This window comes from Myiozetetes cayanensis, unplaced genomic scaffold (assembly GCF_022539395.1).
Source record: "Myiozetetes cayanensis isolate MyiCay16 unplaced genomic scaffold, myiCay2020 scf12, whole genome shotgun sequence".
Classification (NCBI taxonomy): domain Eukaryota; kingdom Metazoa; phylum Chordata; class Aves; order Passeriformes; family Tyrannidae; genus Myiozetetes; species Myiozetetes cayanensis.
This window is the reverse complement of record NW_026086826.1, coordinates 1,898,985-1,914,174: the sequence shown is the minus strand read 5'-3', so window position 1 is coordinate 1,914,174 and position 15,190 is coordinate 1,898,985. Positions and strand designations below refer to the sequence as shown.

Genomic DNA, 15,190 nt, shown 5'->3' with positions numbered 1-15,190 from the left:
TTTTCTGCTCTTGATGTGCTGTATTAAAAGATGAAAACTCATCCTTGTATGTAAGGAAAACAGCATTTCAGTGAAGATCTGACCCAGAGACAGGAGAGCAGTTTCCCTGTGAAAGATGTTCTTTCATTACAAAGACTATTGTAGCCCAAACATTTTATGATGTATTTTTCTTTCCAAGGAACTTTTTTCAATCTCACTGAGCATGCTGAAGTCATTATGTAGTTACTAGAGATGCTTTGTCCAGACAGTCTTACTATAGGTTACAGTTCTGCAGGAGATTAAAAATGATGTATTAGTAGATATCCTTCTAAAAATACTCTTTTAAGTAATATGTATCTTCATCTTCCCAAACCTAGAAGAACATATACAACAGCAAAGGAAATATAGCAAATAATTGAGGGCAAATGATATATAACAATGAGAACTTTTACTGCTGTATTTATTTAAATGAGTGGAAATGTCAAAATGTGAAAGCAAAGCACTTCAGTTTATTCACATATTTTACATTCAAAGGACCAGCAGATTTTTATTTTATTTTCAGAAAAATAGACTCCTGTTGTGGTTTCAAAAAGTTTGACAGAGACATGGAATATACTTAATGAAGCCTGTCACTGCAATGCATACAACGAAAACCTTGTGTATATGGAAAAAAAAAAGATGAAAACCAAACAAAATTGCCCATTACTAAAAAAAAAGAGACTTCCTTTAATATAAATAAAAATCAGAGTAGTGCTTTATTTTAACAGACAACACAACAGTGGGATTTATTAACAACTACATATTTACAGTGCCTCACTGGTAGAAACATTGGGCTTCACCTGAGATCCTGGACACTTCCTGAGAAGGCAAGGTGGGCAGGAGATTGCTCAGCACTTCACATAAAACTAGGTGCTAGAAGGGTGAAATGAAAGCATACTTTTTAAATAAATAAGATGCCACAGGTGGAACTGTCGATGCATCACGTCTGTGCCCTGATCTGCCAAAGCTTGCACTTCAAGTACTCCCTTTGCTTTCAGGAGATCTGTGAATACTCCTGAGGTTAAGTGCAAGATTGTTCCACACCCAGGAGCCTCAGAGGAAGACAACTGCTTGACTCAGAGGTGCTATGAGTAGAGAAAAACTGTGGTAATTGCAATTTTACAGAGGCACATTACCTTGAATTTAAATCTGTATTCTTCTGCGTGGGGATTTCTACCACCGTATTTTTAATTTGATCCTACAAGGTCTGGATTCCAAGTATCTCTGTGAAGTGACAAGCCTGTGAAAGTATCTTCTTCCCACAGCCTCCAAAATCATAGTGCCAGTTTAGCAGATCTCAGTCTTTTTTGGCAATTAAATAAAACAAGAACCAGATCTTTTTCAAAGTATTCACAAAAGTAATCTTTCTCTTATAAAATGGCTGTCCCACCATTCTTGTATCAGATCTGACCTCAACTCTTTAGATCTAAACAGTTCTTTAGAAGTTATAAAAATAAAGCATTGATTAATATACAAATATATACTTCAGAGTGATAAGAGAATAATATTAAACAAATTCCTTTTTTAATCTACTTTAAATTAAAAGAAATGTTTTCAAAAGTCTAGGCTGAAGCAGATCTTTATCTATTGACTCTTTAATGGAACCCATTCCCTGCAGATGGTCACATGCAACTTAATGTAAGAAGCTCATGGCTACAAAAGGACAGTGAACATGTTTCCACTAGCAAAGCAATTCCTAAAATCTGCTGTGCCAGTTGGTTTTTGGTATTTTGCTTTCAAGGACTGCAGATATTTTTAATACTGGAAACAAAACATCAGTCATGAAGTGCTGAGCTCCTCTAGAAATTTGCTTCTTTCCCCGGTCTTTATTAACACTTGTTTTGCAATAATCCTTTTTTTTTTTTTTTTTTTTTTGTATACTGTTTGTATACAGAACAATATAAATGTTCTGCTCAAATGCACACATATGTACAAAACCAGTCAGAAATTCAGTCAAGAGATATGCCTGCTGGCTGGGTCATTCCATGCTTTCACAATACCATGTTTTGCTGTGATATCCATACCAACAGCATGTGGGTTGCTCCCTTCTTCCACCGAGATGCATGTGGGTGTTCTCCTTCCATTTATCTCAAGCAGCCAAAACAGCAAGGAACATTTTTGAACAACCTGTAATACTCTTCCTGAATCTGAAACAAAAATACGAGATTCAGACATGAAATAGATTTATTGCTAGGTCTAGATGTCTGTAAACTCATTTTGTACTGCTTCTGCCTCTGGATGTTTTAAGGTGGGGCTGGTTTTGACCTTAGGACAGAGCACTGAAGGAAACATCATCCCAGGGTAAGTGTGGGGACACACTGCATTATTTCATCAGGTTAATGGCACTACAACCCAGTTTTAAAAGTGAAAAACCAAACCCATTTCCCCGTGTTTAACACACTGGTTTTAAAACTGGGAGGAAATATGTGAGGAGGTAAAACTAGACGGAGGTTCTGTCATCACCAAAGGCAAAAGCGCAGCTTCTGGGCTGGGGACCTGCCTGTGTAGGAATGTGAGATGCCTGAATCACTTCTCCCAGGGACTAGAACACTCACCTTCCTTGACAGCACACAAAGAAAAATGAAGATGAACATCCCCTGGAACGCGTTGAAGATTGTAAAAAGATAGGCGGTGACCACGGATCCCTGGACGACGTGGAGCACCCCGAAGATCCAGGTGGCCCCGAGGAGGAAGAGCAGAGCGAGGGCACCTCGGGCACAGGACCTAGACAGGGAAGGAACACCGTGAGCAACCAGCAGGCACAGACAACTTCCCCTCTTGCTCCACCTTGGGTGAGATGTTTTTTCCCAGCTGAGAAGGCCTGAGAGGTGCAGGTGCACGGGCTGCTCTTCAGGGTGTGCTGTAGCTCTGTGGCACGACTGAACCCACAGGATCACTTCAGGAGAGCAAAGGAGTTTAAAAACTGGAGGGCCCTGAAACGTCTTTAATCTTCAGATGTGTTTTCTCTGGGGTACTGCAGCACCATATGATTTGATTTAAATCTACTGTTAGTGGAATTCCCCAAGGAAAAACATATGTCTGTTATGAAGCGCTCCCCCCCACTTTTCCTCCTCCCCCTTATCTTCCTCAAAAAAAATAACCCAGAAAAAATGTACAGTATGCTCTGAGGTCAGTGCATGTGCATGACATCAAAGGATTCCCTGGCTGCCTCTCAGGTTCACTGCAGAGGTGCCAGTTGTAAAACCAGACTTTCTTCCTTTCATTCTTTCTCTTTAAATAAAAAAAAAAAGGAAAAATTTGTTTTTAGAATGCAAATGCTCTCAAATAGTTTCTGGGTCAGCATATTAATGTTTTAAAATTGTAGGAACTGATTGGCTATGTTTTTTTTTGTTGTTGTTCCAAGATGCTGTAGAGCACTGGTCAGAGACTTAAGCAAATTAAAGCATGTTGTCTTGGAAATGAAGCCACTGATTACTTTCTTATTCATTCTCAACTCAGTCATTGCAGGACTTCCTTTGAACATTTTTAGCCCTGTTCCCCTGAAAATGAATAATTTTCAACTTCATTAGAACCAGGTCACCACATGAAGCTATGAAGGGTGAGGAATAAGAGAAAGTAATCAATCAAACAATTGCTAAATCCTAACTATAAATCTAGTGCAATGCATTGAAACTGCAGGAGTGTTCCTAAGCAACACAAACAGTAAGTTGTTTTCAATGTTCCCTGTAGTACACTTCAGCTTTTCCTGCACAAACGGTTTTCAAGGTCCCTATAAATCAGTTTTAAAGAGAGTGAGTTGATGGAAAAATCATAGCAGCATGCAAAGTAAAATCCAGGAGAGAATCTACCCCATCCCCCCAACACCACAGGAGCACAATGTCCTACTGCAGACTTTCCCAAGGAACATGAATGGCTCAAATCTCTTATCACTGAATTACTTGTTACTTCAAGGCAAATATTTTTGGTCCCGTTTCAGGCATAAGTTTTGAAATCTGTTTTGGCTTGCACAGAGGCTATGGAAAGAACTTAAAAAAAAAAAAAAGGACAATTCCTTCTTTAGCTTTGCCATCAGCCTTTACCCTGTGGTTGATATGGGCCACTGGCATTCCTCATGCACCCCTCACACCCCCCAGTGTTGCTGAACAAGGTACTGCTCGATGGGAATAATGATTGCAAAATGTACTTCCAAGTATATATGGAAAAAAAAAGATCCTTCTTCTTCTGCAAATCCTTCAGGAGACTGAGCTGTTGTTTTTGAATACTCACTATCATCTCTGTCTGCATTTAAACCAACAGAAGGTAGAATCTGAATTAAATGGCAAACTTACCTTATATTTTCGTAACAACTAACTTCTGGCTTTAACATCGCAGTGTGTCGAAATACTTTATAAATAATCACTCCAAAAGCCAACAAATTAACCTGGGGGGAACAAAGAAAGGAACTTTTAGGTCAAACCAGGGCGCTTTTGAATGCCAATAACTCTTAAACGTTTAAATGAAACAAGTCAGATGAAGTTTCTGTGCCTCTGAAACCCACAGAACCCAGCAGGGGAAAAAACCCCACCCTGTTCTGGATCCATTAAAAAATATGAGTCCTGCCATAAACATTGATCAAACAGGGATGTAACTCCACCTTATCTCAGCAGCATCACTACCAACAGCCTGTAAATGTTTATCGATTTTATTGGCAAATCTCTTTGATTTCCTGCTGAGATTATTTTCCCTAAGCATAGATGTAGGGAAAAGGAAGGGAAGGGAAGGCGAGGTAAGACTTGGCAAAGAAGGAAGGGAAAGGGAAATGGAGAAAACCACCAAACCCTCCCCATCCCATGGGTTTTCTCTTTTACTCTGTCAGGTTGATCTTGACAAATATGTGTCTTTTGTTGCTGAATAACATTAATAACATCATACGTCCTGAGGTCTTTGGGGTGTGAAAACTTTCAACTGGCACCAAAAAAAACTTGGAGGTTTACACAAAGAATTTTTAAAAATCTAACTAATTGAAAGGCTTCTTGCTGCGTATTCTCTCTTATATTTCATGTTTGTTTCATAGATGAATAATTTTGGTATTTTTTTTCCCTGCTGCCTGTATAATGACATTGCTTTATTTGAGTTTGAAACAGAGAAAAGCAACTAAAAGAAGCAGTTTTGCAAATGATGCTCAATTATAGTTCTGATCCTCTGTTTGCTTGGCTAGGCTTCATTGATCTTTCATTTAAATTTATGCTTCATTCCTTTAAAAATGTGGATGGTTGCTTTCTTGCTTTTAAAAAAACCCATCATATTTTGCTTTTCCGCATTTGACATCAGAATCTATTTAAAATGTTCGTAAATGAACCAAATTTTCACTGGATGTCATTCAAATACCATTTGTAAATCCTTGGTTGTAATCCCTTGGTCGGTTCCCGTGGGCCTCCAGCTGCAGACTGGAATAGAATTAATGCCCTCCCCAAATTATTTCTCCAGAAAGACTGCAGGGTTTTCCCCCCCTCTCCTTTTTCTTTAAATAAAAAACAAAACAACAAAACCCCCCACCTCTGAAATGAAAACAAAAAGCTGCTGTAGGAACACAGCATCACTTTAAAAGGTATCACTTTCATTTGTTAACACTCGTTAACTACGTCCTTAGAACATTTTTGTTGTGTCAAGGGGGGAGTATCTGATATTAAAGCAGGCTCTGCTTTAATTAGCTGCATGCTCGTACTTTAATACAGCATAATATATTTACAATTTGATAAGACAGGAGATAGAGCTGATTAGCAGTTTAGGGAATTAATCCTTCACTGAATACCTTGTACTAGGGCTGATCATGAGAGCTATTCTGAAGCTCCTTATATTTAAAATTGTAATCTGTGCTATCTCCTAAACCAGCAATTTTTCAAAGTTAATTATAAGTCAGTCAGCAGTTGTGGATAATTATATGCAGACTTACTTTTTATCTTATATTTGTTGGTGAATAATATATCAAATAACTCAGTGCACACACTGTAATCTGCATAACCCACCTAATGTACTTATTAATCCGAAAAAGGCAGCGGGAAATCAAAGCGCCACGAGCACGGAGAATGCAACAACTGCTGCTTCCTCAGGAGCCGGGATGGAGATGGCAGCACAAAGCACGTGGCCAACCTTCCCTCTGCCCTGGCCACCAATGTCAATGACTGCCTTCCTACTGCCATTAATAGGTTCTGGGAGAAGCTCATGGGCCAACCTTATCCTTCAGCCACACGAGCAGCTGCAGAACTGGCCGGGTTTTGCTGAGCAGGGAAGGGGCTTGGGCTCCATTTCTCTTTGTCCCAGCGGGGCTCCTTCACACAAACACTGCTTGCAGCGCCCGTTGCACAGGATAATAGGATTTGGCCCTCTGCATTAAAGTAATACCCGTTAACCACCATCTTTTCATTCATCAGTCCGTTCCGAGGGGAATAATCTGTCTGTCCCTGGGGAACTGGAGAGAGAGGTTAACAGCGGCTCCTGGAGCCAGCTGCCAGAGCGCGACCGCCGCCCCATCCGTCTCAGGTAGTGTTACAGGGTAATGAGGGCGAGCTTAACTCCAGAACACCCCGTCATTTCCGAGATTTATTAAGCTCTTAAGTTGGTCTCTGCCCCGTTTTGAAGCACTCCATTAATAAAAAAATACCTATAGCAAGGTGGAAGGGCCTCAACTGCCTTTATGCAATGTTTGGTGTCTCAAAACGGTAGTTTTTAGGCAACATCGCATTTTTTTCCTTCCTTTTTTCTCCCCCTTTTCAACCTAAGCTAGAGGCCTGTGGAACTGCATTTTGTTCCAAAATGTATAACAACAAAGGAGTTGCAACTGTCCTGTCACGCAGAAATGCAGCAAAACTTGAGGGAAAACAACAACATGAACTCATGGGTAAGTCATCCAGGAGCAAAAAACCTAGTTAATGTAAATAATGTGTCAAGCGTGGCCTTTGGAGAAAACTGCTAACCCAAAAAGTATTCTAAACTTAATGTATTCTGCTTCAACCTGATACTCTGCATGTTCTTTGCTATGAACATACCAGTAGCCTCAACTATTTCAGGGAAGTGTAAAGTAAAAAGTTCATGTTGCATGGCTGGACTGAGCAGGAATACTGAGAAGTTGGACTTAGAAGGTCTAAAGGGGAAATATAACTGATATCCCCAAAGAGTCATATGTATTCCAACAAACACAATGGGAAGTCAAATCACCTAAAATGCCTGGCCAAATATACAAGCACTTGAGACATTTGAATTTGTATCCAAAACCGAATTTCAAGTGAGAAGAAATTGAAGTAGCAGGCTGTAAAAATCATCCAAAATATAGAAAGACACAAGGAATCCTGGATCCCCAAACCTTCCATCTGGAACAAACTGAGTGGCTTTTGGATGAGACACACTGAAAACATCTAAAAACGTTTCAGCTGCCACTCGCAGCCAAATATTGTTTCATACTTACTTGGGCTGTAATCGCGTGTTTTCATTTTTATAATTAAAGCACAATCTTCAGATCTCGTTGAACAAACCTTCAATGACATTATAATTAAGGCTGCCTTGAGGTGACAGGCAAGGTGAATGAGAATGAAACGAAGGCAAACATAAGGCGTTGCTGCCTCCGGAGAGGGAGCGAGCTGGAGCAGAGCGCGATGTGCAGGGAAGTGTGAAGGCGGGCTGAGGACAGGCACAGCCCGGGGCTGGGGAGGGCCAGCCTGGGGACAGCTGTGGGGACAAGGTACCTGTCCAATGAGCACAGTTACTCTGCAGCTCTGGGCGGGGAACGCTGTGGTTTGGCCACGGTTTGATCGAGGGAATAGCGAGGTTCCAGTGTGACACGGTGGCTTCTCGTGTCTCTGCTCTCAGGGTTATTACACGGCTGAGCAGCCAGAGAAGCTGCTGCCTGTCCTGAGAGGGGCTCCTTGGCAAGCCTAATAGACTAAAGGGGAATTGCGCTGCTTCCAAGCCCAGAACTGAATTTTTTTTTTTTTTAATATATTTTACTTATTTAATAAACCACTCCAAACTGCTACTGGGCGAGCAGTGCACCCAGCCCTTACTGTTTCACAAAGGAAACCTCTGGCTTTCTCCCTGCCAGCCCAATTCTGTGAGGGGCTGAGCATCCTCAGCCCTGCCTCCCCTGCAATTCAGCGGGAATCAAGTTTCACTCTTCATGCTCAGGTGCACTACAGGACTAATTTTAATAATTAATCTATTCCTTTTTTTTTCTTAAGTGGTTAATCAAAGACAAGGGCTGATACAGAAACAGCCTCCACTCACAGCATCTTCAGGGGAGTCAAGTCCCCTTAAAGATATTTATAAAAGTATTTTTAGCTTTCTTAAATCCTAGAAATGTTGTGGCATATTTACGAACAAATGGAAAACTTAAAATATATTTATGTGAAATAGGCATCGAACAAGGGCAATTATTAGGATCCCATGAAATCAGGATTCTGTAGATATGGGCAACTGCATTTATATATCTGTATAACCCCAGATAGTCTCTAAGGAGGCACAAATCTGTACTGAGTTAGGTTTTATTGTACCCCTGTGACTGAGTTTAAAGGGAGGACTGGAAGTGTTTGGTACATCTCTCTCAGGGAGGTCACCTATGTGAAGGGTCAGAAAGATTTAGGACTTTGGAGTGACTTCTGGCCCCATTAAGCCAATGGTAGGACTCCAGTTAAGCAGTAAAACTTCCACTGCCACCAGCACAGTCAAGGCTTTACCTACACCCCACAGAGAATGGCAGTCTCGAGGGATTCAGGGGCAACTGTGGACACTGCTGCAGCTTTCACTCTGCAGATTAGCAACTGCAAGTATCATGGGTGCACACCAGGAAGAGTTCAGAGCTATCTGGAGTGGTATGAGCCCTAGGATCAGTTCTGACCCACAGAATCAGCCTGGATGATTCCCTCTTGCAGGAGAGAAAAAGCAACTGAACATTCAAAGGGATTTCCCAGTCCTCTTGCCAACAATAAGGAGGCTTTGCCAAAGGAATTGTCTCTGTTCGATCAATCAAATGTATTTTAGGCTAGGATGGGAAAAGCCGTGTGTGGGGTTAACCCACCTCCACCTACAGCTAGGATGGCTCTGGAAATCTGTTTGCAGGTTTGCATCCCTCCCTCTGTCTCCCCACTAGCAGGGCTGCCTGAACAGAGTGATCCTGAACAGGTTCCTGCAAGGAGGAACTGCCCAACTGCGGGCATGGGTGGACCAGGATACTGCTGCCCTGGCTTCTGCTCCTGGCAGGCCTGGCACTGCCACAGCACAGAGCACTGAGGAACAACCTCATCTGTCATCTAAGAGAACTACAAACTTCTCTGTTGATTGCTAACTGTATTTTGGAAACCAAGCAGTAACATAAAAACGAGCGTGTGGGTCCTAAATGCTCCAAGCCGTTGGAGTTCTGCTAATAGCCCATTGCTTAGCAACTGCTATATTTAAAATAGGTCCTTAATTCCAGTGTTAAATGTACATATTTTGCATACTGGAAGGGCAATGTAACGTTCTGTCCTCAAGTAAATATGATGTTAGTGCTTCACACTGCATGAAGCTCTCTCTGTGTAGGTACAAAATGATAGTTATTTTTAGTTGAGCACTGAATAGTATGAACTACACAAGATTAAATAGAACATGCAAAACATCTGCCTGCAAATAAAAATATTTGCACTCATGTTGAGGAGCTGTAGTTTCTTTCATAATTAATTACAATTAAACTGTAAGCTACTGAGTGAAGTGATATATCATCATGTTGCCCCATCAAGATAGCTGACAGCTGTCAAATCTGACAACAAGACATCTTTTCTCCCCTTCTTTTCCCCCTTCCTATTTCCAAGCAAGACGAAAGAGCACTTGAAAGCTCAGAGGGGAATGGTCCATCTTTCATGGTGGTAGCTGAGTTAGCACCTGGGCAGCTGGTGAAAGGATCAGGATGGGGCATTCAAAAAAAGATCTGTCCAACACTGGTTTGTTTTTTTTTTTTTCCTGAAAAATGTCAGTTCATTAGCACTAAAAGACATTTACTGTTTTAGACTATGCTTTCACCAAGAAAGGCTTCCCGGCTAGGATAGCTTTTCTGAATAAAACCAGAAAGGACACTCCTGAACAATGAAAATCCCTGTGGACAGGGCATTTATAAGGGATGCTGGAGACATGGGCACAATTTTCTGTTGTACTTAATATTCAGGCTGGGCTATGACCCTTGGTTTCTTCAGGCTCTGTACTGGTTATTCACTGCTACTGCTGGATCTATTCCTTGCCATATAAATAATTAAATATTCACTGGAGCAGGGAGACCTGGGTTTCCCTCATCCCCCAGTTCCTCATCCAGGATTATCTAAAGACAGGTTTGTTTTTTTAACCTTGGTGTAATTGTTTAATATGAGACCGAGTTTTTGCGGATACTTTCAACACACATTATTTTTAGAATGAAAAAGGAATCAGTAATTTCATATATGATATCCTTGTTGTAAAAGATACACCCCAGCCTTTCAAAAGTTATTAAAACATTTCAAATACCAGCCTTTAAAGGCTCTCTAGTGTTACAAAGAAGAGAAGGTATAAGAAAGAGGCAGCTAATTCTAAAGACTCAGACATAGTAGTTCTGATTCAGTCTGAGCACTTTACATTCCAACTTCAAAAACGAAACCCCCAAATCATTCCCTTTTCCTTTCTTAGTCTCTGTCTCAATAATTGATGAAACCATCTATATGCTGATGTCAGATCTCGCAAAAAAAGAATGAGAAAATTTCCCCTGCTGCTCTCTTAGGCATATACTTGAATTTTTTACATATATCATATTGAATTTGGCTCTTTCAAAAAACGTCTGAAGTTCAGAGGAGCCGTATCTGTATCAGTCTGTACAATGACCCTCATTACGAGTGTTTGAATTAATGAGCTTGTGATGGTCTGAATTCTGCCACAGAGAGCAATACATTTCTGTCTTTCTGGCTGGATGGCTAATGGCTGGGTAAAATGACAACATTCAGTGGGTCATCCCTATTTCAGTCAGGGGAGAATGGAATTAAGCTATTAACAGTACAACAGTTTAAGCTGCAACATGAAAATGTATGCTGTATTAATTGCATAAAATTGGACACAAGCTGGCAGTCAAACAGTCTGGGTTTGTCTCCTGACTGATTTATCTCATTACCATGTCCCCAGTGAATATATCTCCTCAAATGCTTTAAGCATACAACAGCAGTCTTCTCTGGGAGTAGAAAATGTAACAAAAACATTGATGAACCCCCTTTAGGCTATATTTTGGGGAAATATTTTCAATTATGCAGGGTTAGAATGTTATGGCTCTAAGATTTTAATGATTTTGCTTGTTTTAAAAGTTAAAACATAACTAAATGAGTTTATTCCAAACCCTGTCAGGAAATATAAGATTTTCACATAGGATTGCTCTTTATATATGGGTACTTCAAAGTTTTCTTTTACATACCTCAAGCTATAGATTTAGACTCAATTAAGTGTTTCCTTTATAGTTTCAGAATACTTACAACAAGCTGCTAATAAACAAATAAATAAATAAATAAATAAATTTCTGTGCTTTTCATCAGTGTAAACAGCTTCTCAGGCTTGTAAATTCCATGTTATTTCTTACTGGATTGCAAAGCTAAACACCTACTGACCTAAATATTTTTATTTACCCTCAGTTCTGCAGCCAAGGGCAGGAGGGATGAACCAATAGAGCTGTACCTGACCTTAGCCACAAACATTAGACCAGTTGGATCCCGTGGTAGGACTGGGGTCTATCCTGCTCACCGTGTAATTAATTACTAGATTAACACTTCTCCTCATCCAAGAAGCTTTGGAGAAGGTGTATTTTCTTGTGGGTTGGTAGTGACATAAATCAGGCTGTTAAATGAACTGATTCAAGGTGCATCAAAGACTTCAGACTGCATATTCCTCCCTCCTCTGGTTTCTTTGCATACACAGAAACCTTTGCTATGCTGCATTTGGAGCCTTATGCAGGAGCCCTGCAGGAGGATTTTTACCTGGCAAAGAGGAGTGAAACAGTTGTATATTATCTTTTAGCACAATCACCTTCAGTGAATGGATGAGCTACCAGGAGGGAGGCAGCATCAGGAGCATGACTGAGGTGTCAGATCTGAAATCAAGCTGTATTTGCCATTTTGGAGATGTCAACAGTTGGCAGAAAGCTGCCCATGCCTTCCTCCAAGTTTGCCAAATCCTCTAGAAGATTTAGCCTTTTGCTTTTTCAGAAATACCCCTGATTCTGCTATGAGTGTGGTCACAAAATCCCGTGCTGTGCCTTATTCAAAGACACAAAAACTTCTTTCGGTGACCAAGTGAGATTTCCAAGCAGAGTATTCACGTGCAATTCCTACTATGAATTTAAACTCACTTCTCTAAATGCCTGTCAGTGCTAAATCAAAGGGGAAGTAGAATAGTGGAAAAAATCTGATTTGAGTGACAAAATATCATGTGGATGCAGTCATTACTTAATCACTAATAAAGTCCTAAAGACATCATCAGTCTATACTAACCACCTAAAGCAAACCTACGGTGTCCTTTCAATGAACAATTTAGGGTAAGCAAATAAGTTTATAGTAATTGTACTTACAGCAAGGCAATGTAAAGAATCACCAAGAGGATATTAAGCAATAAAAAAAAACCTCCCAGAAACAAAACCCCAAAAAGCCACCCTATTTCAGACTCTTACGTGGGTTTCCCAAAACACAAATTCACTGAGGCTTATTATACATGGGGTCCACTAAAAGTGTGGGCACAGTTTATCTTCCTGGGATTGAAGGGAAGAGAGGCATTAACCTCCACTGAGCTGTGCAGTGTCCCAGGAAATGTGCACAGCCAGCTGGCACCTGCAGGTGCTCTTCCCCTTCCCCTTGGCATCCACCTGTACTCCCTCACCTGCTGGGTCTGGTCGCTTCACTCCTGGGGACAGAGGACAAGCTCGAGGCTCAGGTCTCATGTCCTTCCAGTGAATGTGAGGGACAACTTCATATGCTTTTCTTTATAACACTACTAAGCTGTTTTTTAAAAAAAACCCCACCTATTTGGAACACCCTCCAAGGATCTTTCATCCTTAAGTGGTAAATTTGCTCCTATGCAATAACATAGGATCAAGTAATTTTCATGTTATAGACTAATGGCCACAGCTTCTTTTTTTTTTTTAAAAGTATTTCCAGGAACCTTAGAACAGGGCTTTTAGTGGCAGAGGGAAGGAAATAAAAACCTTAATTCACGTTAAGGCTCTGGTCTTGCTGATAAACTGCATCCAGTGGGTATGGCAATGTGGAAGCTGTGGCTTGGAGATTTGAGCTGATCCTGTCCACTGAGCAGGACAAGCATTTTCTGACTCAGTTATTATTTAGCACAGCAGGTATTGTTGTTGCTGAACAGCACTGTGGTTTGAACTAATCTGTTTCCAACAAAGTTGCAGACTCAGACTTTAATGCCACTATATAATTCATTATCTCCACTTTATCCACAATGGCATGAGAAATGCAATGGAGACACCTTTAACTGAAGCCACAGAGGGGCTAATGAAAAGGGGGCTATTACTCTTTAATAAAGAATAATAAAGCCATTGCTAGTCCCTGTAGGAAATTTATTCCCACTAAAAAGGCAGACTGAGGAACAGCAGTAGACACAAAAAAAAATGTTTAAAACAGCTATTTTCTGAAAAACCTACAGTAGGTGGTAGAGTATATTTTTCTCATCTATCTAAGAAATACAGCTAGGCATTTATCACAAATAACCCTTTGGAAAAAAAAACCCACAGAATTTTCAAAGCATAAATATTCACTAAAAAAATGTGATAGTGGTGTTATATTTTGTTGTGATGCAAGTCCAAGGTCAAGCAAATTATTGCTAGTAATTCTTAGCATATCAAGAAATATCATGAGATGCTTCACTGAAGAATGGGAATGATAAAGTGAGGAAGTCCAAAGACACAGTGGATTTGATTGCAGCAGTGTGATGTGACTGACCTCAGAGAGGCTGGTTTTTTTTTAAATTATATTTTTATTTTAATTTTTTTTTTTAAAGTGATAACAGTGGACTGTCAGACCACGTTCAATACTGAAGCTTGGGAAAATGTAAAATCTTAAATTTTTTGAATATTTATTTTTCAAGAAGAGAGATGTTCAGTTTGAAAAGCCTATGTTAAGTCCCTGAAATTTACAAGTATATGGGAAAACAGCAGAGTAGTGGATTTGCCAGGAAATTTTTCTGCATTCATTGCAGCAGCATTACTAATCCTGAATCAACCTAAATGTACAGAACTGAATAAGTATTAGAGCTGTCCAATAAGATTTGATAAATGCACTATTCCATTAATTTTACCTTTTTTTGTTGAATAAATTATTTGACAAATAATGGTAAAATTCATCAAATAAATTATCTGATGAATGTATTTTTAAAGTAATCGACTAGCTCTAATGAATATGCAGGCAGTTCCTTAATGAAAAGCATTACTCTACTGTTAGCCTGCTTTCATCACTCATATGTCACTTTTTTTTTTGTATTTTGCAACTGCAATCTGTATATTTTATTCATTTACCCATTCATTTGTACAAGAAAGGTTCAAAACAGTATGGCTAATCAATCACTGCAGTTTTTAGAATATTTCTGCTCTACAGTTGATTATTCATTACATTTATTAAAAAGGGCCTGGATTTTCTGAGGACACCGCTCCCAAGAATTACTCTTGGCTTGTATGCTCCATGTCAAGAGCACAAGAATGCTCTGAAAATTGCAGGTTTCATTTGTAAGCCGTTTTTTATAGCTGCAAACACTACAATTACCAATTGTTTCAAGAAACTGGAACTTGAAGCCAAGCCAGGCACCTTCAAAGTCCCTGAAAACACTCATTAGGGGAGTAAAACAAGGAACAGCGCACAGGAACCACCTTCTCACTGCACAGCACTGGGATGTTTGGATAAGAGCCACGGAGAGGATTATTTGGATGATGTTCAATTCTGGAAATGTTCCAACCTCAAGGAGCGAGCCTGTATTTTGTCATTCCAGAGGTGATCTCAAGGAATGGTACTGATCGATTTACGCTGTCAGATGGCAAATCGCACCCATGAATGCTACAACACGCCACGCTTCTGAGTGCTGGCTCCCCCCAGAGATGTGCCAATTCACTGGGACAGTGGCAGTGGGTGCCACAGTCCAGCCTGCATGACTGTAAAGGTGCAAATCACATTCTCATGGGTGACTTGGAACTTGCTGCACAAGT

The 15,190-nt window shown here is 40.2% G+C and overlaps 1 protein-coding gene across 1 annotated transcript in view; it reads right to left on the bottom strand.

Moving 5' to 3' along the window:
* Positions 1-410: 410 nt before the first annotated feature.
* Positions 411-15,190, bottom strand: part of ADGRL4 (adhesion G protein-coupled receptor L4) — a 71,356-nt gene continuing 56,576 nt past the window's right edge. Inside the window, exons 14-16 of the mRNA XM_050307026.1 lie at positions 4,308-4,399; positions 2,574-2,742; positions 411-2,165 (exon numbers count right to left, since the gene is read on the bottom strand). Of these exons, the coding sequence (XP_050162983.1) occupies positions 2,103-2,165; positions 2,574-2,742; positions 4,308-4,399 (324 nt within the window). The 3' untranslated portion in view covers positions 411-2,102. The remainder of the gene's footprint in view (positions 2,166-2,573; positions 2,743-4,307; positions 4,400-15,190) is intronic.